General features: G+C 42.6%; 1 protein-coding gene across 2 annotated transcripts; it reads right to left on the bottom strand.

Moving 5' to 3' along the window:
* Window positions 1-269: 269 nt before the first annotated feature.
* Window positions 270-27150, bottom strand: LOC309497126 (tripartite motif-containing protein 16-like protein). Of its 2 annotated transcripts, XM_082167350.1 has the most exons (9): window positions 26803-27149; window positions 26497-26559; window positions 26249-26311; window positions 20411-20445; window positions 11455-11550; window positions 11137-11370; window positions 7234-7390; window positions 7048-7095; window positions 270-1158 (listed from the first exon to the last, which is right to left on the bottom strand). In XM_082167350.1, the coding sequence occupies exons 1-9, from the start codon at window positions 27059-27061 to the stop codon at window positions 647-649; spliced, it is 1467 nt and encodes a 488-aa protein (XP_082023476.1). In that variant the 5' UTR covers window positions 27062-27149; the 3' UTR covers window positions 270-646. The 2 variants fall into 2 exon arrangements, with proteins under 2 accessions (XP_082023476.1, XP_082023477.1); XM_082167351.1 differs by lacking the exon at window positions 26497-26559 and having other exon boundaries at window positions 26803-27150.

Genomic DNA, 27150 nt, shown 5'->3' with positions numbered 1-27150 from the left:
TGCAAGGGTGTCGTTTTCAGATTTATCCACTCTGGGACCTGGTTTCAAAAAATAGTGGTTTCAGGCTCCCAAAATGCCTGATCCATTTGGACGAAACGCTGATACGATACATTTTTGTGATACAGCTAAACGCGTCTCTGTGTGGGAAAGGCCTACAATCAGCTAAAACGCCTTACAACTTCACTCAAAAACATTTATTTTTATCTAACTCAATAATAATGGAAACATACGTGTGTGTAAAAATATACATAGTGCTGCTCACAGACACATACAAATCAAGATACAACTTTATTAAATCAAACATGGCACACTTTTATAAACTTTATTCAGTGATTTAATAACGGATAAATATGATTGATGAAAAGGATATAAAGCCCTTCACCATCAACACGAATAAGGTTGAGAAATGCATACATACAGATTGTCACTCACCATGACACACACACACACACTGTTCTTACTATCTATATGAGGATTTATTACACACATTTATTCTGACATTATATTTCAGTGACAGAAGTTCAGCTGTGTTATTAATGTAATGAAGAGACAATAAGAGACTCTAGAACATCATCTCACTGTCACTGATTTATCATGCAGCTCAAAGCATTATGGGTAGAGTCTCTCATCAGGCTATTCTCATTCATCAACACAGTCTCACTGATGATCCAGAATCAACCCCAAACCCAGGATAGAGTGGCTGAGTGAATGTGGTCTGGACTGTGTGTATGAGGCTCAGTGTGTCAGAGATGCTGTAGAAGGACAGAGTTCCTGCACTGTGATCCACATACACTCCTACTCTACTGCTGGACACTTTAGGGAAATAAGTCGATGTTTTATTGTGTATGAATACAGTTCTGGAAGGAGAGCAGGACAAACCCCAGGACTGATCACTACTTCCAAACTCACATTCACCAACCTTCCTGCTGATGCTCTTATATGACACTGATATAGACACATCTCCACTCCACTCAATCTCCCAGTAACAGCGTCCACTCACACTCTCTCTACACAACACCTGAAGATAATCATCAAATCTGTCTGGATGATCAAGATACGGCTGACGCTCTGGGTAAGTGTTAGTAATCACTCTGTTCTTCTCAGACAGATGGAGGAGTCTATTCGCTGTGTTCGGATCCAGAGTGAGGCGATTGAAATCTGATGGAGATCAAACTTATTAGAGAAAAATATTTTTTAATTTAGCTGAACATCAGTAACTCAGTACAGCTTGACAGATATCCTGTGAAAATCATTTATATAATCAATTTCAAAATTGTTCACTCATGTTTTATTTCACCTTCTATAGGAAGAACATGAACAGTTTTTTTTCTGATTGTTTTTAAACCCGTTCACATCACCAGCAACAAAGTGATATGATCCCATTCATTTTGAATGAGAGCTGGTGACAGTGACATTGGCCGTTACCAACAGGATGGAGGCATGTTCAGCGATGCTATACAATTGAGCAATGTTTAACTTTATGCTAATGAAGAGCAACTTTTAGGAGAGACAACCAATAGGAGTAAAGATATTGTCAGTGAAGCTCACACTTCGTCCACCTCAAGTGCAGGTGTAACGCTCACTTATAGCATTTATTGTAATTTGTAGTTGAAAAAGACAACTGCGTACCTGGTCGGACGCTAAGGGCATGCCAGTGTCCAGTGTCTGAAGCATGTGTGAAAACACTGTATACGGAAGTATAAGAGGTTACGTCTACAAGTCATGTACATGTAGTACATGTCTTCACTTTTTTGTCTTCAGGAGCCGTTTGTTTCAGCGTTAATTTTGACAGCAAATTTTGGTTTAGTTTTAGTTATAGTCTTTTGACTAAAATGCCATTTAGTTTTATTCATTTTAGTCATCTGAATTGTTTTAGTTTTAGTCGACTAGATCTACAGTAGATTTAGTCAACTAAAATTGAATGGGTTTAGTTGAATTGCAACGAATCAGTTAAGCTTCAACTAAGCTTAGTTCTAAGCTAAGTTCTGCTCAGCTACTGTTCAGACACTCTTGCTTACTGCTCCAAGCTTTGCTCTAGCGCTTTCATATTTTTATATTTTATCTCCTTTTATCACCTAATTTTAACTTTAGCAAATCAGCACAGTGCTCAAACGACATAGCTTGGATTACTACAAAAAAGCAGAATTCTTTTATCCGACCAGCTTCCCACTGAAAGCCATCGGCTTACATTCCGGGGAAAGGAAAACACAACTGCCTACATTCATAAGGATAAGAGATAAAATGCCTATTCTGGTTCAAGAATCTACTTGCTGCACAAACTGCCACAGACTTTTACAAAGGACTGCAGTTATTTGAAACACAGTTACTTGCGGGACCACCAAACCAGACGGAACACACAGCCAGTGAGTCCAATTAATCTAGTGCTCCTCGACAGGCCATACTGAGTGTAGAGAAACAACCCGTAACCGATCAACACACAAATCGATGGCACAAACAGGGAGCGAGACCCAAAGGCACTCGAGACATCAGATTGTCACGAGCATCACATATTGCTGCAGTAGCATCCTCTACCCCAGATACGGCTCTGACAAGGATCGCAAACACTGGTCTCCTACCACCACCTATACATCTTGAGAACAGATTTGAAGTACTAATGAATGTAAATGAGGAATCCCCAAACGTGAATGTGATCGAACACAGACTGAATGGACCAGTAGCTAACACTGATGCTAACTGGCGCTCAAGGTCGAGCAGACAGCGGCACTCAGCTCAGAGCGCAGCCGAGCCCAGGACTCTGATAGTGGGGGACTCCATAATCAGAGACATTAGCAGCAGGGATACAACTACATACTGCCTTCCACAAGCAACAACTTCTGATGTAAACAGGGAACTTCAGAACATTCTGATGAAACATAAGACTGCAAATCGACTCATCATTCATGTGGAGAAGAATGATATTCATAAAGAGCAGTCAGAACTCCTTAAGAAGGATTACAATTAAAGTAGTCACTATGTCTGATTTTGAAGAAATTGATGGCAACATTTTGGAAGAAACCATACAGCACCTTAACCCTCTGGGGTCGACAAACACGCCGGCGCGTTTTGCTGGATTTTCTTCACATAGTAGCACAATAAACTTAAATTTCTCCATCATTTATGGTCATACATAAAAAAGAAATATGAAAAAAGAATCTGTGATATTTCTATCACTTTTGTATGTGTCCACTTACAATCGAATCAAAACATTGTGCTTTTGTAAAATAAAGAAAATAAACAGGGTGTGCGTTCTGCCTCTCCGTCGCGGTGAACTTTTTTTTCTTGAGCACGTCTATAAACTGAAACAAAACTCAGCGAATACTTGTCACACATTTATGAGCCATATACCTTTATAATCATTTAAGTGTGTACTTTTAAATGATCGGATTCAAACTGAAAACAAATATTCTCTGTTTAAGTAATTTGTATAAAACCAACTAGATGTCCAGCTTCTCACGGGCTTGCTCATTAGTTTTAATTTGACCGCGCCCACGCGCGCAAAAGAGATTCACATGCAAATCTCCACATGGAACGCGAACGCGCTCATTACCTCAACAACAAAGCACCAAAAAACTTCACAAGTCTCTGCTTTTCGTCGAGTTTGAAAGACGTGCCGTGAGCTTATATTGGATTTACCTCAGAAGAAGAAGAAGAACACGATTTGAAGACAAGAAAGATGTAAGGTAAGAAATTCTTACTTATTAGTTCATGTTATTGTTGCATAAACTTCACATTGCAGTCGAACTGTTGGTAGATATATGGTGAATATTATAATATTTGGACCCGTGTTTACTGTTACTGTGTTTGTGGATATCTGCTCAAACGTAGATATGTATAATATGGTAACCCAAATGTTTCATATTTTGGAGCGAGCTCTGGTTTTGAATGTATCGCGATCGCGTTTGAAAAGCAAAACGCACCAAACAAAGGCTTCATGTTTTTACTACTATCTCATTTCATATCATAATAACGAATGGAAACATTTGAAGTAACATATGATAATCAATATATTTTTCTCTAGCGTAGTTGTTACTGAAATCTTTTGGAAGATTTATATGCTGCTATAGGTTATTGTTATTATTATTTTATGCAGCACTGTGCATAGCCTATGCTTACAAGGCACAACAAACCTGGTGTTCATTATATTATATATTGTTGGAAACATTTGTGTATGTGTGTATTCTGTGAATTTTAAAAAGCAATTTTAACCAGAAAAATCTAAAATTTATTGGGAATATAAACTATATTCCCTATAGTTTCTCTTGATATCAGTATGTTCACTTTTTTTTTTTTTTCAGGGCCCAGATGCCACTGAGTCCTGCTGACTTCAACATTCACATGAGTCTCTGTAAATGAACATGGTAAAGTGAAAATCAAACACCTTGGAAATGAAAGGTATGTACAATGTTTTTAGGAATGGCACAAAGGTCTCTGTCTTTGGATTATTGTTTTCAATAGTGTGCTTTTTGTCATTTGTTGTGTATCTTTGGATTATGTTGTGTTGTAAATAAATCCAAACAATCAAAAAGCCATTATTTTTTAAATCTCCTCATTTTTTGTGCAAGGTTGCTCAGAATGACAGGGCCTGATAGCTCCTAATAGGGACATTTGGGAGTGTCTTTGTCTTTCTCAGGTGTGAAAAGCATATTAATGAGGTGATCACGCCCCTTCGCATAAAGCTTTCTCACACAAAACACGTCTTACAGTTTTTAAATCAATATATTGTCTTCTCTGAATGAGCAGTCAGGATGATTTTCACATAGTTTTGGAGCAAATATTCTAGGCTACGTGATACAATTTTCAAAAGTCTTGTGAAGAAATAATCAGTATGGGTTTCATGGCCTTATTTCAGTGAGAATTTTTTTTGGTATTTTCACAAACCACGCATAAATGTCATTATCTCAAAACTACAAACTTTTACATACATGCTGCTGATATATTATTGTAGCAGAGTTTGTGCTGAATACAGTGTAATCAGACTTTAGCCATGAAAATGTCACAAGTAACAGAAATAAGCACAAATGTCAGAGCATGTCAGAACACCTCCAGGACCCAGAAAACACCTCAGACCCCAGAGGATTAATACATCAACCTCCGCCCTTGACACACTTCCCACATGTTTTTTCAAAAGTGTGTTACACTGTTTAGAAGCAGATCTTTAGAAAATCATAACATACTTCTTGACAGGCTGGAGAATTGGGTGGGGCTTTCTGGGATAGTCCTAAAATGGTTCAGGTCATACTCAGATGGGAGAGGTTATTATGTGAGAATAGGAGACCATAAGTCTGAGTGGACATCCATGACATGTGGAGTCCCTCAAGGCTCAATTCTTGCGCCACTCCTGTTCAACCTGTATATGCTCCCAATGAGCCAAATAATGAGAGAGAACCAAATTGCTTACCACAGCTATGCAGACGACACACAGCTGTACTTAGCCCTATCGCCTAACGATTACAGCCCCATTGACTCCCTATGCCAATGCATTGATGAAGTCAACAGTTGGATGTGCCAAAACTTTCTTCAGTTAAACAAAGACAAAACTGAAGTCATTGCATTTGGAAACAAAGATGAAGTTCTCAAGGTGAACGCATACCTTCACTCTAGGGGTCAAACAACTAAAAATCAAGTCAGGAGTCTTGGTGTGACACTAGAGTCAGACCTTAGTTTCAGTAGTCATGTCAAAGCAATAACTAAATCAGCATACTATCATCTGAAAAATATTGCAAGAATAAGATGCTTTGTTTCCAGACAAGACTTAGAGAAACTTGTGCATGCTTTCATCACCAGCAGGGTGGATTATTGTAATGGACTCCTCACTGGCCTTCCCAAAAAGACCATAAGACAGTGTCAGCTCATAGAGAACGCTGAGCAGAACCAGAACATATGAACACATCACACCAGTTCTCAGGTCTTTACACTGGCCCCAGTTACACTTAGGATTGATTTAAACTATTATTACTGGTATATAAATCACACAATGGCCTAGGACCTCAATACATTGCAAATATGCTCACTGAATATAAACCCAACAGATCACTCAGATCACTAGGATCACATCAGCTAGAAATACCAAGGGTTCACTCTAAGCATGGCGAGTCCGCTTTTAGCTATTATGCTGGAACCAGCTTCCAGAGGAGATCAGATGTGCTCCTACAGTCACATTCAAATCCAGACTCAAAACACATCTGTTTAGCTGTGCATTTACTGAATGAGCACTGAATGAGCGTCTGCCTTTTTTTGTTGATGTAAATTATTTGTCAACTAAATTAACACCGGTTTGTTTGTTAGCGTGTTTGAAGGCTGGATTATAGAAAAAATCCCTGGCAAGCGTTTCAGGAAGTGTTTGCCTCCGTGTCCTGAGGGTACACATGACTTGTACATTATGTGCTTGGTTGAGGAGCATGCACGTTCAGTTCTTGAGGGAGCTGAATGTGCCCATTGTGAGAAGTTCACAGTGAGAGAGCTCCGGCTCGTGTTTGTCTCTAGGACTAGGCCCCGCTGTTGCCGAGGCAAGGCTGAGACTTCAGTCATAGGGATCGCAGGCCTAACTCGTCGAGGAGTTTGAAAGAGGGATGGCTCTCTCTTGCTTCTCGCCTGCGGGCTCTAGCGATCTGCTGGAATAGGATGTACTGTCTCTCGAGTCATCCAATCCAGAAGAAAGAGCATTGCTGACACTCTCCAGCCAAGAGGAAGTGGATGTGGTTGATGGAGGACAGTGTGTGTGCGAGTATGTCTACTGAGTCTTCTCAACCTGCCAGCCCCACATACAGGGAATTATTAGACGTCTTGGAAGTTTAGAGAGGCGAGGTCACAGATGGCAGCATTCAGAAAGTACATCCCTTGCTGATCCAGATCCCCGCCTTAGGCCCGTCAATGTCTGAGGAGCGGAGGCAGGGCTCCTCCTCCATCAAGGAGGCAAGGCGCAAGGAAAAATATTCTAAAGATATGTACACATGAGCGTCTACCAATAACATTAGAACGACAGCACTAGGAATGCCCATGAGCGACTCATTGTGTGTTGGTGATGTGAATGTAACTTTAGTGACTTACATTGTAAGAGGTCGCTTCTGGTCCTAGAAACTATGTTGGTGAATGTGACTGTGGAACAGACACGAACAGTGTGAATATCATGTTAAAAGATTCCTATGCATTTATTCCTAAGACATTTCTAATATGATGTTCTACATGATATGAGATGATGGAGGACTGAGAGCAGATGAATCTCCAGGACTTTACCTCTGTCTGAGATCTTTTTGATCTCCTCTTTGCAGAAATCCTCCAGTTTCTCTCCCAGCTGACAGACAGATTCTCTCAGGCCATCAAAAGAGAAGAGAGAAGTAAATGGGATGTTGGGTACAGTAGATTCAGGAGGTGCTGAGAGAGACTGGAAACTCTACAGAAAACAGAAATCGAATCTTATCACCTCCACACTGAATGATGAAATTTATACTTGCACATAAATATCCATGTAACAAGACATTCATGGCCGTATGCAGGATTTTAATTAATACAAGGTCCAATATCTGAGCTTGCTAGGGGGATTCAGAAGCATGTACCCCAAGCAAGATGTTTGTAGGGCAAAAATGGGATTACATTTATGCATATAGGTTTGGAGTGTAAATGATAACAGGGGTTCTGAGGTTCATTAAATTTATACACAATATGCACACTTATTAATTCTTAATCTTATGCCAGTTAATGTTTCTGTCAGGATCCTGTCACCTAGTCTGTCATATTTAGGGTTTTATGACAAGATCCTGATACTAATTTCCTAGTCCTTGTTTATGTTCGGTTAGTGCACAGCTTCAGGAATTTTCCCTAAACTTCCCTGTCCTTTATCGAATTGGAGCATGAGGTCTGCTTCATGTAGATCTATTTCTCCACTCTCCTTGCCTTCCAAGTCTGTGACAGTGGCTACGTTTACATGAAACCAAATAATCCATTAGTAATCGGATTGAAGGCTCAATCGGACTGAAAAGCCTTCATGTAAACACCTTAATCGATCCGATTGTACTCGATCGGAATTAATTAATTAAATTTGTTATTTCAAATGTAGGCGCGCTCGTTTTTCCAGGCACGCCTTTGCCGCGGCGAGATGAAAATATCTCAACTTTTCAGAATGCTGCAAACTCATAAGGCTATAAGAAGACACTGAGTTACAGTACAGGTCATGGTCATATAGAGGTTTTCCAAGACGGGTTCTACTCGGAACAAGTCTCGCAAGGGGCAATCAAAGACATTGTGCTGTGCTTGTGCTGTGCATCAGGTGCAGAAGCTGGCTTCAAAAAACAGACGAGTGAGTGCTGTCAGCATTGCTTTAGAGGTTGCAGAAGTGGAAGGTCAGCTTGTCAGTGCTCAGACCATACGCCACACAATGCAACGTCCCACCAGTCCTTGTTTCAGACTCTCATCCACAGACGACTGGTTTTGGGCATTTTTACTGCATGCCGTGAAAAATATAAGCAGCACGGCACAACGGTTCATATGCTCATTGTCTCCAAATGATGACCAGAAATGGATAAATATTAAGTCTGCTGTTAAAACAAATAAAGAACCAATGTAGGAGAATGGTTATTATGGGCAAACAGCAGGAAACTCGATATATTCGTGCAGTGTGCGCATGTAAAAAAATCTATCCTGATTTGAAGCTTGTGACATATAAACGCGCACATCAACCCGATCACGTTTAGCGTTCATGTAAACAATACGTTTGGATTCATCAATCGGAATGAATTCAGTCCGATTGAAACAAAAGTTGTGCATGTAAACGGTGAACATTACTCAAAATTTGTATTTTAAATAAATGATTTCATTAAAAAGTTAGTAGGAAATAGGTTCCACCAAGCTCATTGATTTTCCATGATGTAAGACAGGGGTTCTCAACTTTGGCAGTAAAGGTCCACTTTCCTGCAGAGTTTAGCTCCAAACCTTGATCAAACCCACCTACATGTAACTTCATAGTAATCCTGTAGACTTGATTAGCTTGTTCAGTTTAAAGTGTTGGTGACCCTACATTTATTTTCCAGAAGAAATAACTCAGAAAACTGTTTCCTAAGACAGGGAATTTCTATGCTGTTCCTGGTTTCCCTCAACAGTATGCATTTTGCATGTCTCCTTAATCAAACACACCTGCTTCAGGTCATCAGCTCATTAATAGAGGCTCCAAGACCAGAAATTGGTGTTTGAGGGCGCTTTCACACTGGCAGTTTAGTGCGGACCGGGCCACGGTTCGCATGAAAAATCGCTAATGTGAACGCTGTCATCGGACCCGGGTGCGCACTAGAGTACCGAACCCGAGACTACCTGGAGGAGGTGGTCTGAGCTCGGTTGCTCCCGAACCGTGGTGCGGTTCGCGTTAATGTGCAAGCAACACGGACTCGGGTGCGCGCTTGTTCAGGAAGTATAGTATCCCGCGCATGCGTATCACTGTCGATATCATTGTTTGATTGCGTTTGCGATGACGTAAGATCACTGCAAACTCACCTGGGTTCGATACAACTAATTGAGTGTGAAACCAGACCAACGCTGCGGGGGGCGCCGGGAACTAGCGCACTCGGGTTCGGACCGCAGCAAACGAACCCAGTGGAAAAACGCCCTTAGACAAAGGAGACATACAAAATGTGCAGGTTGGAGAAGATTTCCAGACATAAAGATGCTGTCTCTTCAGCTGATTCTAGTTAACTGCTCTTTCTGCTTTTGTGAAATATTTCTCATTAAGGCTCCTGTCATAGCAGGATCTTACTCTAGTCCACTAGGGCCACATTTACACATAGCCGGGTATTTAGAGAAACGAATATTTCTCCCCCTCCGTTTTCAAAAATAACATTGTGCACACAACATCGTTTTCAAAAAAAGTTGTCGTTTACATCAACCCGCATAAATACAATGGGCGTCAGTGTAGGGAGAAGGATAAAGCCATGCAAGCCAATCAGAATCCTCAAAATCGACAACAACGAATAGCACGAGCGACTTCCTGTTCCTTTCAAAACAACAGACATGGTGCGAGGTTCGTTCGTGTGGACAGACAGCGAAGCAAATGCAAACAGGCCAAAAGCGTTTGCACAAAAGTAAAAATGAGTACCACCTTAAAGGGTTAGTTCACCCAAAAATGAAAATTCTGTCAGTAATTACTCTCCCTCATGTTGTTCCAACCGCGTAAGACCTTCATTCATCTTCGGAACACAAATTAAGATATTTTTGATGAAATCTGAGAGCTGATCACTTCTCCGTAGGCTGCTAGGTGGCCCAAACTTGCTGGCCCAGAAAAGTTATTAAAGAGATCGTTAATATAGTCCAAGTGACTACAGTGGCTCAATCTTAAGTATATCAAGCGACGAGAATACTTTTTGTGCGCAAAAACAAACAAAAATAACGACTTTATTCCACTATTCATTTCCTTCTCTCTTGGCCTCTAGTTGGTCCACGTAGTGTTTTTGCGCTGCGCGTCACACACATGACCAGCGTCGGCCAATAGTGAGCCTACGTGGTGACGTGTAACACAGACGCGCTGCGCAAAAACACTACGAGGCCCAGAGAGAAGGAAATGAATAGTGGAATAAAGTCGTTATTTTTGTTTGTTTTTGCGCACAAAAAGTATTCTCGTCGCTTGATATACTTAAGATTGAGCCACTGTAGTCACTTGGACTATATTAACGATCTCTTTAATAACTTTTCTGGGCCAGCAAGTTTGGGCCACCTAGCAGCCTACGGAGTAGTTATCAGCTCTCAGATTTCATCAAAAATATCTTAATTTGTGTTCCGAAGATGAACGAAGGTCTTACGCGGTTGGAACAACATGAGGGTGAGTAATTACTGACAGAATTTTCATTTTTGGGTGAACTAACCCTTTAACAGCATCCATGATTAAACAGTAGCCAAACAAACTCTAAACATAGGGCGCTCACATGACGTAAGCATTTTCTGGCGCATAATGTGACGTTTGAGAACCTAAAACCCTGTTTCTCCCAGTTGACACGGCAACACATAACCGGCGTTTTCAGAAATCTCCACTTTGGCCGGAGTTTTTAGAAATAATCGTTTTCTGGGATAAAAATGGCGTTTTCGTGTAAATGACAGGCCAAAACGCAGGGAAATATCTGCGTTTTTCCATCGTGTAAACGGGGCCTAGATCTCTGTTACCTGCAGGAAATGGATGTGATCCTGTGTGTGTGAAAGCTGCTCCAGCTCAGTGTTTCTCCTCCTCAGATCATTGATCTCCTGCTCCATTTGCTTCAGTCCTCCTTCAGCTCGACTCAGCGCAGACTGTTCCTGATCTCTGATCCGCTGTGTCACCTCAGAGCGGCTTCTCTCAATGGAGCAGAGGACCTCAGCAAATATCCTCTCACTTTCCTCCACTGCTGTCTGTGCAGAGCGCTGTTAAGACACACATCACAATCACACAGTGGGCTTCAGTGGGAATGAAAGAGGATAGTCCTAACCAAGACTTCTCAAACTCACCTTATAAGTCTCCACAGCCTCTTTCAACTGCTGAATGTCTTTCTCTCTCTGCTGGATTCTCTTCTGGAATGACCTCTGCGTTACCTTCAAATCGAACTGGATGACAATCCAAACGGTCCGTGTAGGTTGCGTCCATCCATTTTTTGATTTAGCATTGAAAGGAGAAACATGAAATAATGGCAACTTTTATTCATTTTTCATTTTTTCTACCACCAAAAAAATGAATGGAAAACAAGAATTCTATTAGATTTTTTGTTTTTAGGTTCGGGGATAGAAAATGGAAAAATAGCTTGAATATCCAATTTCCATAAGTTAGATAAAATGGCCCTTTCCATTGATTGGTCAGCAAATTATCAGCATGTTACATCATCAGTTCTGTCAGGACCACTATCGTCAAATACTATTGACAATAATCATACCGTTTGGATTGGCGGTATGGTTCTGTTCTAGGCAAGAACTCCCTGCACATCCATGCAGCCTAGCATGGAGGAGAGCAGCAATAACCCCCTAAAACAAAACCACATGCTGATATCCACAAACACAAACTGACAACGAAAATCTGGATGCATTTTTTTTTTTTTTAAATGCAGTTACCCGAGTGAGCTAAGACACCTGAAATATCTGAAAATCTTGAGCAACAGCATGTTGCCAACAATTCAGGAAAGACTTAAGAAAATAAGTGGATTATTCATGTATAGTTAAAAAGGTGTAGATGGCTAAGCCAGAATAAAGGCTATAATGGCTGAATTAAAACAGAAGAATAATGATAAAAGAATAATGAAGATTAAGTTTCATCGCGGCAGAGGTGTGAAAGATCCTTCGATTGGCATCAATAATCATGAATGGGCCAGTTCTCTTCGCCAGACATTAGTCAAAGACTGTAAATGGGTGTTTACAGGGCAATAAAATATTTGATTAGCATCTTATCAGCCTTCTCTAAAAAAAACCTCCCTGACATACTCTTACTAAAATCTTCACAGCAAGGATAATTTTAGAGATATCATCTTTAAATCTATCAGCAGATTTAAAATGAAGCCTGCCCTCACTTACATTCACATAATATTTTTATACATTTAATATATATATTCTTAATATTTTTTGTTTTTTTTTAGCTTATATATCTCAATTTTAATAATGGTATGATTCATTTTGAGTCAAGGGTTAGCTTTCTAAATATATGTTGGTTATGTGTCTATTCAGAATGAATGAATACGTGCAACCATGTTACGTTGAATAGGTTTAAACGTGATATGACAAGACTGAGATGAATCAGTAAACAGTACTCTAATTGACACCTGAATCTGTCTATTTATTAATCCATTAGAAATGGTACAGTAATTGTACAAAATTGTACAGTAATGTCAGGTGACATTTCATTTTTGAGGGGAGAGTGTGGTAACTATAGCGGCTATGGTGACAATTTGTAAACCTCCCTTTAAAAGGAAGTACAGATGCATGTTTTGCTGTGTTATTAGGGGCCAAGCACTGAAAGTGCGTAGGCACCTATTGCAATCATTGGCGTTCTTCTTCTTGTTCTTCTTCTTCCGTTGTTTATTCTTCTTCAACTCTGGGAGTCTATGGCAGCCCATAGAACTGCTTGCAGGAAAGTTATGAAATTTGGCACACTGATAAAGAACAGTCTGAACAGTCCCCTTAGCAAATTTGAGTCTCTAACTCAATCCCTATAGCGCCACCAACTGTCCAAAGTTTAACTCATGTTTCTGCTAGTAAATTTTGAAACATAAGGGCTAGAAACTAAATTCCTTTCCCCTCTGATTCCTTGGCTCAAGATGATTACCATCATGAAAAATTTAGAATTTTTCGAACTCGTCCTAGCCGTCTGCTCCGATTTTCACGAAAATGTAACTAGATAATCTTCAGACCATGCCAATTCGTCAAACCGTTCTTGAATACCGCGTAAACTAATTTTATGTAGCGCTTACGAAACAGACTTAAGGCTGTATCTACGTAACGCTTTATCGTATTCAGACCAAATTTGGTACGTCATCACAAGCATGACTTAAGGCGACATGCACCTACTGGTCTCAAGATATAAAAAAGGCTATTTTTGCTTATAACTTCTGAACAGGTCGTCTAAAAATCATAAAAGTGGTCTTGTTAGATTCATGGCGCCATGCCAAGTCGACTGATATCCAATTGTCCCTTATCGGCCATTTTAGGCATTGACCATTTAGAATTTTGTCCCAAAATGTTTTATTTTATTAACGCATCGTTACGAAACTTGGTATGGGTCATTAGTACGATCTCCTGAAGGAGCCTAAGAAGTTTGGAACCAGCACCACCTAGTGGTAAAATTACATTTTCAAATACTTATAACTGTTTTCACGGGAGTCATCTCCTTAGGTTCCTGAATCCTTGCCGAGTCCAACAATACAAAACATGCTAAGTTTGGAAGCTATACGCTAATACCCAAATGTCAAAATATTAATAGTAAGTGGCATAAAAATGCAAACAAATTCAGGTGTGGGTAATTTTTTATGTGTTTATACATATAAATGTCTATAACTTCAAAACGAAATGAGATATTTTCACCAAAATTGACACGCATATGTATGGGCTCACCCTTAGGACACATAATAAAAATAGTGGGATTGTGCCTCTTGGTGGCACTATAATAGAACAAAACATGAAATTGCCATTGACTTCAATACAGTATTGTGATTTAAAATTGTATACTTTATGAACGCATTAGCGTATCATTATGAAACTCTGTATGAGTCATCAGCACCATGCCTTGAAGGTACTCAAAAAGTTTGGGGGCAGCGCCACCTTGTGGTAAAAAAGTGATAATGAAATTTCCAAAAATTCTAATAGATCTTGAATAAATTTGCCTATTGTAATGACACTGGTCTTAATAGATTCCCTGGGTTATGCCGAAAACATAGATATCAATTTTGCTATAGTCAGCCAAACTTCCTGTCCGCCATCTTGATTTTCTTTAAAACCTACTTTTTTCTAACTCCTCCTAGACCGTTTGTCCAATTTTCAGCGAAACAAATTGTATCATCTCCAGACCGTGCAGACTAAAAGTTATGGATTTTGTGATGATAGACGAAACCATTTTCATATACTGCAGCATCAAAGTTGAGGCATGCTGCCAAATTGACTATTCAGGCTGCATCCCTGCAATTCCTTCACATATTGACACCAAACTTTGTATGTGTCATTGTCACCTCACTCTGAACGCACCACATCAATTTTGTAACTGCGCCACCTATTGGTCGAAAGTGGTAATCCTTTAAATCATATTTTTCTTTACTGTTTAAATAATTTTTCAGCCATTTTGCATAAGATCCTCTTTAAAAGCCTTTAATTGCTCTTGTTGCAGTTGGTCTGATGTTCCCAGCCATGTTGGCATGTCTTATCGTCTGCTTAACGCTTGGCCCAGATGATTGCTGCTTTCAGCTATATTTTTATTTACAACTGTTCATTGGCATTAATTTAAAGACATTGTAAATAAATGCATTAATTCAAAGACATTGTGAATAAATGTATAGCACTATCAGGCGCAGTAATGACAGCTTGAGAAAGTTTGCCGGGGTCCGAGAAGACGACAAGTGACCAAGTGAGAGAAATGCGCCATGCTGTGTGTGGCGTGCCACAGAATATCCAGTATCCATGTACACAGCGAGCTGCCTAGGCCCAGTTTGTACAGTTTTTGAACCATTTTATGGGGAAACACCATAGACAGTAAAAGAAATGGACACAGCGACCCCATAGACTTCAAGGGAGACCAGTGAAGTAAATTAGAAGCACTCACTTCCTGATGGCTGAGCGACTGCGCAGCCTTAAACTGAGCTTGACGACGTGGATGTGACGTGAGCAACCCGTCTGTCTTCTAGTAGCTGTGCCGAGAGAAATCTGAATCATTCCCTTCCGAATCTTGCAGAGACGGAGAGTGTGAGTATTAGCTGTCCATGAGCTAGCAGCAGGAGCAACTTTATGATTCTCTATGGGCTTCTCCCTTGACTTTATCAGACTTTATGCCTCCACGTCCCCCCGATTGCCCGCAAGCTTCTCCTCCTGTCTATACAGTAATTTCTCTACTGTGCGACAGAGTCGCATGGTTATGACGCAATTGTTAGCCTATTTTTACAAAAATGGCTTCTACGGGCCCATAGTGTAAGATACAAGGTAATGGAGCCTTTTATACATTGTCGTGTCTCTTTAGAAATAAACAATGGACAAATGGAGTCTTTAAACGCCTCAGATGTAAAGTTATTCGCTGTCAAAATGATACCAAAATGAATGGGAGTCAATGGAATGCTAACAGCAGGTGAGCAGGGTTGCCAACTCTCACGCATCTGGCGTGACACTCACGCTTTCAGCATCAATCTCACGCTCTCACGCACGCGCAAGAAATGTCACGCCAAAATCCATGTTTCTCCCCTCCCAATCCGTTAATTTTCTGTTGATGACTAGACCACAGCGTATAATGACAGGAGAGGAGTTTAAGGCACACAGCAGTAACATCTGCCTACAACGTTCTCACTGCAGTATTCTCTGATCGTTGATTCGCCGAAAACCTTGCACCTGAGACGTCAGTTGCGTGTGAGAGGTTCAGAGAGAGTTCAGAACATAGGTTCGGAGTCGGAGCCATGATGCGCGTTTGAAAGTTTGGATGACAATCAAGGTAAGCAGATAATAAAATGTGTGCCTTTCACTCACGGGCGCTTTTCGAAATCCCGTTCGTCTACCTCACTGAAAGTTATAATGAGCAGGTATCGCGCTATGTGTGAATGTCCTGACGCACACACACAACGCACAGAAAGACTCGCGCCAGTATCGAGCGCAAAGACAGCGGGTCAGAATCAGTTTTGCTGGGCAGTTCTCTTTCGCGCTTGAACGAACAATAACACATGCCAAAATGACAGTTTTGTCGAGTATCCTCATAACAATAAGCAATCTTAAATTAGTTACATAAAGTCTTAAATGAACAAGAGTAAATGAGAAAATGAGATGCGTGAGAGCCTGTCAGCAGCGGCAGATTTTAAAGTGACAGCAGCCACTAATTCTGTAGTCTGTTAAGTTAACCAAAGAACAAAGGAAACAGAGAAAATCACGAACTGCTCGTGACTAAAGAACGCTTGCAGCTTTAATAAGGATTAATCTAATTTAATTCATAATTTATGCAGTGCGGACTGTTTGATAACCTAATTCAATTTCTGTATATCTCATACCTGTTAGACAGGAAGGGCACATGTAAATATTACATTTATTTTTGGGTTTATGTGAGGAAAGTTTTAAGTTCACTTATATTAAAAGTTGTTATAATTTTCAAAAGTAAAAAATCATTTTCATGGAGACATCAGTAGCGATACTGGCCTTCATTCATAAAAAATGGCATTAAACAATTGTTTAAAATATACTGTCTTTATGTTGTTTCCATATTACAGTGGAAATTGAGTCTCACATTATTTAAATTTTATTTGCACACAAAACATTAATGGTGAACATTTTTGACTTTATAAAATGATTGGCAATTGGCCCCTATTAAACAATAAAGAAAGTAAGACATATTTTTCTTATAGATAGTTTAGTAGCCTACTATATTCTTTTTGGCAGAATTTATCATTATAATCAACTTATTTCCTGGATTTTGTATATCACCATAGTCCCTAAAGCTATGTAAATGCAGGAAATGTGATTAAAATTGTGAAAAACATTTTTGCTTTTTTTAAAGTGCAAAAACTTTTTCCCACATTTTGTGTGATGATCAAAAAAATGATCAAAGGTTGCCCAGATTGTATTGAGCACGCCACACTCAAATGTGGATGCTGAGCGAACCTTTTCAGTTATTGGCCTAAACAAGACTGACACCAGGAACAGACTGTCACTTGATAGCACCCTGTAAGTGATGGGAAGTTTGGATCATTTGTTCGATCTCGTTCATTAAAATGAACAAATCTTTTTTCGAGTCATTCTGTTCATTTAAGGGGCTTTAAATGTTATACTTTTAACAGCCAAATTCCCCGGACACATCCACCTACGCAGTCTTTATCATATTCTGAATTAAGAAATTATTATAATGCAGTCAAAAATAATATACAGGGAACATAAATAATTACTTTCTGAGTGTTGTGGTTTTCTGGGGAGGTGGAGTAACTATTATGTGTCCCTTTTGTTTTGAGATTTTTATTGTTTTGATGTTGTTGTTTTACATGTTTGTTATTTATTCACCTCTATCTTTATTTTTTTTTATAGTGCAATCAATAAATTAATTGTACATTTTGAAAAAACTTTTTTTTCATAAATCAGGGTTTAGGCTATATAAGTAAACAAGGACTGATGTTTTTTAAATTAGGGTTAGGGTTACGCGCACGCACTGATGTTTTACAGAGTCTCACTCCAGCCAAAGTCCCAAAGTTGGCAACCCTGGGTGAGGGCTTGATAGCCAATGGATGCCCCCATGGAAGGTACGCTTTCCGGCAGGGACGCGGGAAGTGGGGGTGCTGGGGGTGCTGCAGCACCCCCTGTTTTCACAGAATTGTAAATGCAATGCATATGTTAGTTCATTAAAATGTATTCATTTTTAGCATTTAGTAATTTATTTGTAATAAACACTTTAAGTGGGCTATTTAAAAATTGTTATATATGTTAAATTATGTTTTTAAAACATAAGCGCAGAGTGTAGGTGTGTGTGTGTCGAAAGAATTTGTCCGCAGCTGCAAAAAAAAATTAAAAAAATAAAAAACAGTCAAAAACCCCACTGTTAGTGTTTTGTAAGGAACAGGCAAATATGTAAAATATAGCAGGAGACATTTTAATTGTTTACTAATAAAACAGTTTTTTTTTTTATGTCAGTGTGGGCTATAGCCACGAAGTTGACGAATCGCGATCTTCGCAGCGCCAGAGAGAAATGCACATTTCATACGAATTAGGCCTACATAAGCAGCGCAGTCTGTTTTCTTTCGTTTTGAATTGTTCTGCTTAAAAGTAGACATTTCAAGCTATCTATATGTCTCAGGTCTGTGATGCGATAGGCTACCTTATAGGCCTACGCTGAGTTTCGGTTCATTATGAGACGAGCTCCAGGTTCGCCAGCGCCTCCGTGTCCTGATAATCTATTTTCTAATAGCCTTCTTATTTATTAAAACCAGACAATTTTTTTGATGAAACATCGATTAAAATTAAGATACAATTAATACAAAACGAAATTAAATTTAAAGACAGGCTTTGTGCTTTCAGTTTGAGGTCTCTGTGAAAGTTTTAAAACATTCGTTTAGTGCCGCTTTAGAGCGCTCACGTCCGTAGCTGAGAACTGTCTGTAACATGTTTTTTTCTTTTTTTTTGTGAAATAAATTTCTAAAAAAATGCGACTTAGTCCAGTGCGACTTAAGCTATAGGCCTATATGTTTTTTCTTCCTCGTGACGCATTTTTTGACTGATATGCGACTCTGGAGCGACTTATAAAATAGGCTACGGTAAGTTATTTATTATTTTTGTGCAAATGTCCCATACAGTCCCATCCTTTAAGGATTAATTTATGTCCCGTTGACCGGTCCATTGCGTTACGAATAAAAGCAGAATCAATAAAGTAAAAAATGTGATGTGCAGTCAGGTTTAAGTGTGTGCTATTTGAACAAGTGTTCTCACTGATACGTTTGTTGTGATACGCGGAGATTTGACGAGTTTTATAGTCTTGATATTGTTTCTCATTCAAAAGTGGTGACGACGTGGTGACGACGTGGTGACGACGTGGTGACCCCCCCCCCCCCCCCCCCCAAAAAAAAAATCAGCACCCCCAACCTAAAACCTCTTCCCGCCCCCCTGCTTTCCGGGTGCTGGATTACCCCTTGGGAATGACTATTAAAAGTTGAACTGAAATCCACAAACATGGGGATGATTAGGAGGCCATGATGGACAGGCTACTGTGCAAATTTGGCCAGGATGTTCAGTGATAAGTTCAGTGATGGTTCATTTTTGTTGTAAAAAAGTTATTAATTTAGTTCATTGTTATTGACAACCAATAAAAAGGCATTTGGCTCAATGTGATCTAAAACAACATGGAGGAAAAGAGAAAATCAAAATATTTGAATATAAAATATAATTTTAGCCTACTCAATTTATTTTCAACAGGCCTGTAAAAACCTCAGTTCCTATTCTAGGTAAATTCAAGACTTATTCCGCAGTGCAAATTATTGCAAAATAATGAAAAGTGTAACATGATGAAGCTAGGCCTTTTGTTTTATCAAGGTGATGGGGACGTTTACATGTTTGCATGGTTGATTACCATATGAATAGTCTGCGCTGCACGTATGATAATGAGCTCAGACAGGAACGACTGTAGGCTACCTCTTGGTACCTCATACGGTTACATAATCAGAAAATTATGTAGAAATTTCAAGATTTCTATAGACACTTTTCTCATGTCTGTGAGGCAAGTTTTCGAACGGAGAAGTCTTGTTGTGCTCTATAGATATGTATATAGGTAAGAAATATATGCAACAGCCAAAGAGTATAAAGAGAAACTTTATAGTAACTAATTTGCAGAGCAGTATACACCTGATGAACTCTTATTCTGCGTGATGGAAAAGACAGTATACAGAAGACTTTTCAATGAGTTGAAAAGGGATGTTTCAGGGCCGCCCACTCATTCCAAACAAATAAAAAAGTGACTTCAAGCCCGAGGTCCGGTCAATAGTACAAAAAAAAAAAAAAAAACCAAGCTTAATTTTCATTTTTCCATTTCTTAAAACAGAAAATTTCTCTTTATTTCTAGTAGAAAATCAATTGACCAGAAGGCACACCCCATATAAATTTAAAGTACTAACACAATCATCACTGAGTGGTAAATGATCTAGCATAGAAACAGAATATAGGTTCAAACCACAAATTTATATCATAAATGAACAGCGTCAGGATTTTTATCTTCATTGACAAATTTTAAGGGTTAGTTCATCCAAAAATGTAAATTCTGTTATCATTTACTCACCCTCATGTCGTCCCAATCTTGGACGGTTTTCTTGTCTATCGTTTCATGAGACAAAAGCAACGAGGTGTTATATGTGATTTGGGTTCTGTATACATGAGCTGATCAATGGTTTTATTTGAGACTGAATAATTATTAAAATTTTGCTCTGTTCATCATACAAAGTGATTATAATCACTTCAGAAGACTTGACTTAAACTACTGGATTACTTTTACATGTAAACAATTGTGTTCTCTTACGAGAGGTTCTCTCGTATTGCGTAAGTTGCTTACGCTACGGGAAAGTTCTCTTTCTTCGAGATCTGAAGCCAAAAAATGATCCTTATAAGCTGTATAAGCGTGCTCATTGGCTGCCCGGCGGCAACTGCTTAAGCCTATCAGTGAGCCCGGCGTGACGTCACACCCAATGACGTCACACCCTCCACACCCTTCTAACCATCAAGATGGGTGTGGCCAGTGTGTATATAAGGAGGGCTCACAGGCTGAAAATCTGATTTTCTTGTCTTCAGCGAAGCTCTTCGCATCGCTGGATCTTGAGAAGCCGCCGCTGTCGAAACCAGCGACCAGCAAGCTTAGGACAGTGCCTGAGGAAGCCGGCCACCTTCGCCGCCTTCAGCCATCCGTGCCTGCTACGCTATCCGGCGACATATCCTTTTTCATTGCTATTCTCATTCTAAAAGAGCACGAGGCGTTTTTCTCAAAATGCCTAGTTTTTCCTGCGGTTCATGCCGCGCCCCGCTCAGCAACGGAGACCGCCATCTCATCTGCGCTCTCTGCCTGGGCCGCGATCACGCCGCCGCCGCACTCTCCACGGGCGGCTGCCCCGAGTGCGAAGAACTCTCAATGTCGACCCTGCGGGCTCGACTTGAGGTTTTTGACCAGGCTGTCGCTCCGCATGTCCCTGCCGGGCCGCGCAAGAAAAAGCGCCGCTCGCAGCGACCACCGGAGACCGATGTGGCGCTTAGAAGCTCGCCGGTACCTCACCCTCGAGCTTCTCTCTCGCCCTCTCCGCCCCCCCTCCCGGCCGCTCAACCGCCGGCTCTCGCCCGCGCCGCCGCCGTTTCAGGGGACGAGGCGGATGAGTCTGATGAACGCGCCGCTGACAGCTGTTCCATCCTGGCGTCTGACAGCGAGAACTGGTCCACCGCCTCCTCTACAGTCCAGGATTCTGGCCGTTCTCGAGCGGGCGAGGACGCAGAGCTTTTGCGCCTCCTTACCCGGGATGTTGACCAGTTAGGCCTCGAGTGGTCTCCTCCTAAGGAGCCAGCACCGAACAGGCTCGACGGCTGTTTTCTTCATCGCCGCCGCCGATCGCCAGCTTCCAGAACCACGCCTTTCCTGCCTGAGCTCCACAGCGAGCTTTCTAAGTCGTGGAATGCACCGGTTTCTGTGAGGCTCTCTTCACACGCCTCATCGACGCTCTCACAGGTTGACGGCGCCGCTGAGAAGGGGTATAATAAGGTATAAGCCCGCAAAGACCTCCTAGCCCGAGGAGAAAAGCGACGGCTGTGTCCCGCTGCGGCCGGACCGCCGTTAAAGCTTCATGTTCTGTCAGTCCCCGTTGCCACGGATACTGCGGACACTAATTTCGCAGCCAACGAGCCGGTAATCTCACCCTCTCGCCTGCATTCAACCGCCGTTTTCACGGCGACCCAGAGAAATCTCAAAAAGAGCATTATGTCTGGTTGCACGGCTCGCGCCGCATGTGTTTCAAATGCAGTGAATGTGCCCACGTTTCTGTGTTCACCCCTGCACACAAGCACTATAAATCCCGTGTCTCTCACAGAGTCCACTCTCATAAAGCGAGTAGAATCCGCTCGAGTGTTGGAAGTAGGTCACGTGTCCACCTTACAGTGCCCTCGCCTACTCACTGCCCGCTCTGTCGCACAGCCATTCACAACCGGTCATGTTCTAAATACAAATGCTTTGCCTGCTCCCCTGCGCTCACACATACTAACGAACATTTCGCCCTCGACGCCGCCCTCACGCGTCTCGCCTCACGCTGTATGTTCCCCGTCCAAAGCCACCGGGACACCACGTGTAAAACGGCCAGTTATCGCTGTGTGCGATCCGCCTTATCTAAGCACAGAGAGCGCGCGCGCTGAGCCCGTCCCTCCGTTTCGAGCTCTCGAGCCCACGATGCGCGGCGATCAGAGCCCGGAGGCCATCCTGCCCCTGGCTGCACACGCAGAAGCATGGGAAGCTATCCCGGGTGCATCAGAATGGGTGCTAAACACAGTAAAACAGTTCGCTCGCCGCCCCCCCGCGCTTTCAGGCGCGTATCGAGACGAGAGTGAATGGGGAAGTAGCACATCTACTTCGAGCAGAAATAGCGACACTTCTGTGCAAAGGGGCTATAGAACCGGTTCCCCCTTCTATGAGCGAGTCGGGCTTTTACAGCCGTTATTTCCTCGTTCCCAAGAAGGACGGAGCTTTCAGACCGATTTTGGATCTGAGATATTTGAACAAAGCTCTCATGAGAAGACCGTTCAAAATGCTCACAACCAGGCAGATCCTCGCGCAAATTCGCCCGAGGGACTGTTTTATCTCTCTCGATCTAAAAGACGCATACTTTCAGATCCAGATAATACCCCGTCACAGGCCATTCTTGAGATTCGCCTTCGACGGTCAGGTATATCAATACACCGTCCTACCCTTCGGCCTGTCTCTAGCACCCCGCACATTCACGAAGTGCATGCACACGGCTCTCGATCCCCTGAGAGGTCGGGGAATGCGAATTTTGAATTATTTGGACGATTGGCTGATCCTAGCACAGTCAGAGGCCGAGCTCATCGCTCACAGAACAGTGCTCCTCAGCCACCTGGAAAGCCTGGGGCTTACGGTCAACTGGACCAAGAGCTCATTAGTGCCCAGCCGTTCAACCTCCTTTCTGGGTTTGGATCTGGACTCTGTGGCAATGACGGCCCGTCTGTCGACACAACGCGCGCGTTGCATTCGACGCCTGGCCGCTTCCTTCCGGCCGGGCAGCACCGCTCCTCTCAAGACATTTCAGAGGATGCTGGGCTGTATGGCTTCAGCTGCAGCAGTGCTTCAGCTGGGTCTATTGCGTATGCGCCTGCTACAACGCTGGTTGAACGCCCGAGTGCCTCACAGAGCCTGGGCTTCCGGCGGCATTCGAATCAGAGTGACTCAGAGCTGCGTTTCAGCACTGAAGCCCTGGTTAGCGGCCGACTGGTACCAGCGGGGAGTGACAATGGGTGCCGTCTCGCACTGCAAAGTTATCTCGACGGACGCTTCCACCTCAGGTTGGGGCGCTCTTTTCGAGGGCAAGCCGGCTTTTGGCCTGTGGTCGGATCAGGAGAAATGCCTCCACATAAACTGTTTGGAGATGATAGTGGTCGAGAACGCGCTCAAGCGCTTTCTCCCATTCATACGGGATCACCATGTGTTAGTCCGCTCGGACAACATGTCCGTGGTATCCTATGTGAACCGACAGGGCGGTGTCAGATCCAAGAGCCTGTGCAGACTGACAGAACGCCTTCTCGTGTGGGCTCACCGCTCGTTGCGCTCGCTGAGAGCCGCGCACGTGCCGGGCCACCTGAATGTGGGTCCAGACAGACTGTCCAGGGACATCATTCCCCCGGGAGATTGGTCCCTGCATCCTCAGACAGTCCAGCTCCTTTGGCGCCTATTCCGCGGAGGTCGACCTATTTGCGTCAAAAGACAACGCTCACTGCCCGATATTTTTCTCGAAAAGCGAGGACACGCTGTCCCAGACCTGGCCCAGCCTCCCGCTGTACGCTTTTCCCCCGATCTCCCTGTTACCACAGGTTTTAACAAGGATCAGGGAAACACAGCACCCAGTGCTCCTTATAGCCCCGCGCTGGGAGAATCAGATTTGGTACCCAGAACTGGTGAGGCTGTCGCGCTCACCCCCATGGCCGATCCCGGTGAGAAAGGATCTCCTCTCTCAAGCCGGTGGGTCAATCTGGCATCCCCATCCGGAGCGATGGTCTCTGCATGCATGGATAATCAACGGATACCCGTTGACCTGCCAGAAGGGGTTGTGAACACGATCACGCAGTCTAGAGCTCCCTCCACGAGACGGCTCTATGCGTCGAAATGGTCTGTGTTCTCTAAATGGTGCGCTACTAAGAGCTTTGATCCACGCACATGTGGGGTTCCCGCAAGTGCTCTCCTTCCTACAGGAGCTGTTGGAAAAGGGCAGGTCCCCTTCCACTCTCAAAGTATATGTGGCGGCTATTGCAGCGTTCGCTGAGACGACGCGCAGCCGTGCAATCGGAAGGAATGAGCTTATTATTCGTTTCCTCAGAGGAGCCAGGCGGATGAATCCCCCGCGGCCCCCCTCGGTTCCTATTTGGGATCTGTCCTTGGTCCTGGAGGCCCTGAAGGCTTTTCCTTTTGAACCGCTTGAATCTGTGGATTCTAAGTACCTTTCGCTCAAAACCGTTTTTCTGATAGCTCTGTCTTCAGTAAAACGCGTGGGGGATCTGCACGCGCTATCTATTAGCCTTGCATGTCTTGAGTTCGGACCGAATGACTCTAAAGTCATTCTCAGACCGAGACACGGGTATATCCCCAAAGCGATTGGTACCCCTTTTAGGGCACAAATCATCTCCCTCTTGGCTCTGACAGTATCCGATAACGGGGACAGTGATAACCTCCTATGCCCTGTAAGGGCGCTGAGAGTTTACATCACGCGTTCCGCCGCTTTCAGGCGGTCCGAGCAGCTCTTTGTTTCGTTTGGCGGACGCACCAAGGGTCTCGCCGCCTCGAAACAGAGCCTGTCCAGGTGGATAGTGGGCGCGATTGCAGCAGCTTACGCCTCCAAACACCTGCAGTGTCCTTTGGGTGTCAGAGCCCACTCCACTAGAGGCATGGCCTCTTCGTGGGCCTGGTCCAGCGGAATTTCTATTCACGATATTTGTATGGCGGCAGGCTGGGCCTCCCCATCTACATTCGTGAGGTTTTATAACTTGGAAGTTCTCGCCCTGCAGGCTAAACTGTTATCAGTATAAGTGGCTTGTATGCTGCCCAGTCGCTTATGCGCAGACTACGTCCACATACTGGTTAATTTTTCTGGTTGGCACCAGGGAAAGGATTCTTTTCCACAAATAGACCGCTCTATTCTTTTTCCCTATACGTGTCTATGCACTGTGTGGGCCCGCGCTGCCGGCCACACCATTCACACTGATGTATATAGACCGGCTATGCCGCTCTATCTTATATGTGACGTGAAGTGCTTGGTACAGGTGTTGGCCTGACCGGCCACCTGTTTCAACGTTATGATTTTCCCCGGTCTCCCTGGGATTCATGTGTTGGATGCTCGGCGCGCACGGCGTTGACAATGGGTTCCCGTAGCGTAAGCAACTTACGCAATACGAGAGAACCTCTCGTAAGAGAACGTACTCGGTTACCTAATATAACCTCGGTTCTCTCTAGAAGAGGGAACGAGTATTGCGTAACCTGCCGTGATGCGCCACGAGCTTTGCGCTTCAGACTATGAAAACCAGAGTTTCAGCCTGTGAGCCCTCCTTATATACACACTGGCCACACCCATCTTGACGGTTAGAAGGGTGTGGAGGGCGCGAAGATCTCGCTTCAGATCTCGAAGAAAGAGAACTTTCCCGTAGCGTAAGCAACTTACGCAATACTCGTTCCCTCTTCTAGAGAGAACCAAGGTTACATTAGGTAACCGAGTACGTTATATTTATATTGTGTCAGCCTTATCATTGTTTTGTCCTGTAATTGCTGCTTGCAATTATACTTTCTCTTGCACCTACACAGTAGTCCATATGACTGAAATAAGAATAAACCCAAATTTGGGGTTTCTCTGTACAGACAGCGATCAATATTTACCCTCTATCGGTTTTGAACTGGCTCCAACAGGAGCAGGATCCTCAAAACTGCCCTCAGCCTGAGCTGTGTGAGAGAGAAAGAGATCAGAATGAAAATACAGTGACATTAAACCACACAAACACATCCACAATGCAAATAGGAAAGTTTAGGCTGAAAGCCAGTAGTTATTTATTTATGAGTCATTCTATAACCCAGGATAGAGCAGCTGAGTTTGGGTTTTCTCTGTACAGACAGCGATCATTATTTACCCCCTATCGGTTTTGATTCGGCTCCAACAGGAGCAGGATCCTCAAAACTGCCCTCAGCCTGAGCTGTGTGACAGAGAATGAAAATACAGTGACATTAAACCACACAAACACATCAGCAATGCAAAGAGGAAAGTTTAAGTCAACAGTTAATTTATTCTGTTTAACATTCACTCTGTGAAAAACAGAAAAATATTATATTTGATACATTAAAAGGGCTTTATATTAAAAAACAATCATTTAATTCAACTTTTTATTTTTATTTGAAATGGAACATTTAACAACTTTGTTTTAACTTTGACCTGTTACCTTGCTTGTGTTTGTTCTCTAACTGTTCAGCCACATTGTTCTGGTTCATCTTCCTCAGGATCTCCACCATGATCTTCACAGCTTCTTCTGGTCCAAAACGCTTCATCATCAGATCCACCGTGTCAGGGGTGTCTGCCTTATCCAGAGCAGCACTTGAAACACAGTAATGGTTCTTGAAACGCCATTTAAACCTCTTCAGTTCATCTGGGTCTAGATCATCCAGAGCAGCCAGAAGATTTTCTGAAACAGACGCCATCATCCTTCACTGATTCACTTCTGCAGGACAAGTAGAAAAAGAGCTGATCAGTCATCTGATTTGTGTTAAACGACTTACTTTGAAAGCTTTTC

The sequence above is a fragment of the Leuciscus leuciscus genome (genome assembly GCF_965113295.1).
Source record: "Leuciscus leuciscus genome assembly, chromosome: 4".
Taxonomy (NCBI): Eukaryota; Metazoa; Chordata; class Actinopteri; order Cypriniformes; family Leuciscidae; genus Leuciscus; species Leuciscus leuciscus.
Note: the sequence above shows the minus strand (reverse complement) of the source record. Positions and strands in the feature narration are given on the sequence as shown.

What these genes read in the sequence shown, in the direction of transcription:
- LOC309497126 (XM_082167350.1), bottom strand. Translation starts at nt 27,061, where the DNA reads ATGATGGCGTCTGTTTCAGAAAATCTTCTGGCTGCTCTGGATGATCTA. An exon ending in AAGATTGGGACGACATGAGG is followed by an intron (nt 11,551 to 20,410) that starts GTGAGTAAATGA and finishes ATTGTCATCCAG; the next exon opens with TTCGATTTGAAGGTAACGCA. An exon ending in AGGCTGTGGAGACTTATAAG is followed by an intron (nt 11,371 to 11,454) that starts GTGAGTTTGAGA and finishes GTGTCTTAACAG; the next exon opens with CGCTCTGCACAGACAGCAGT.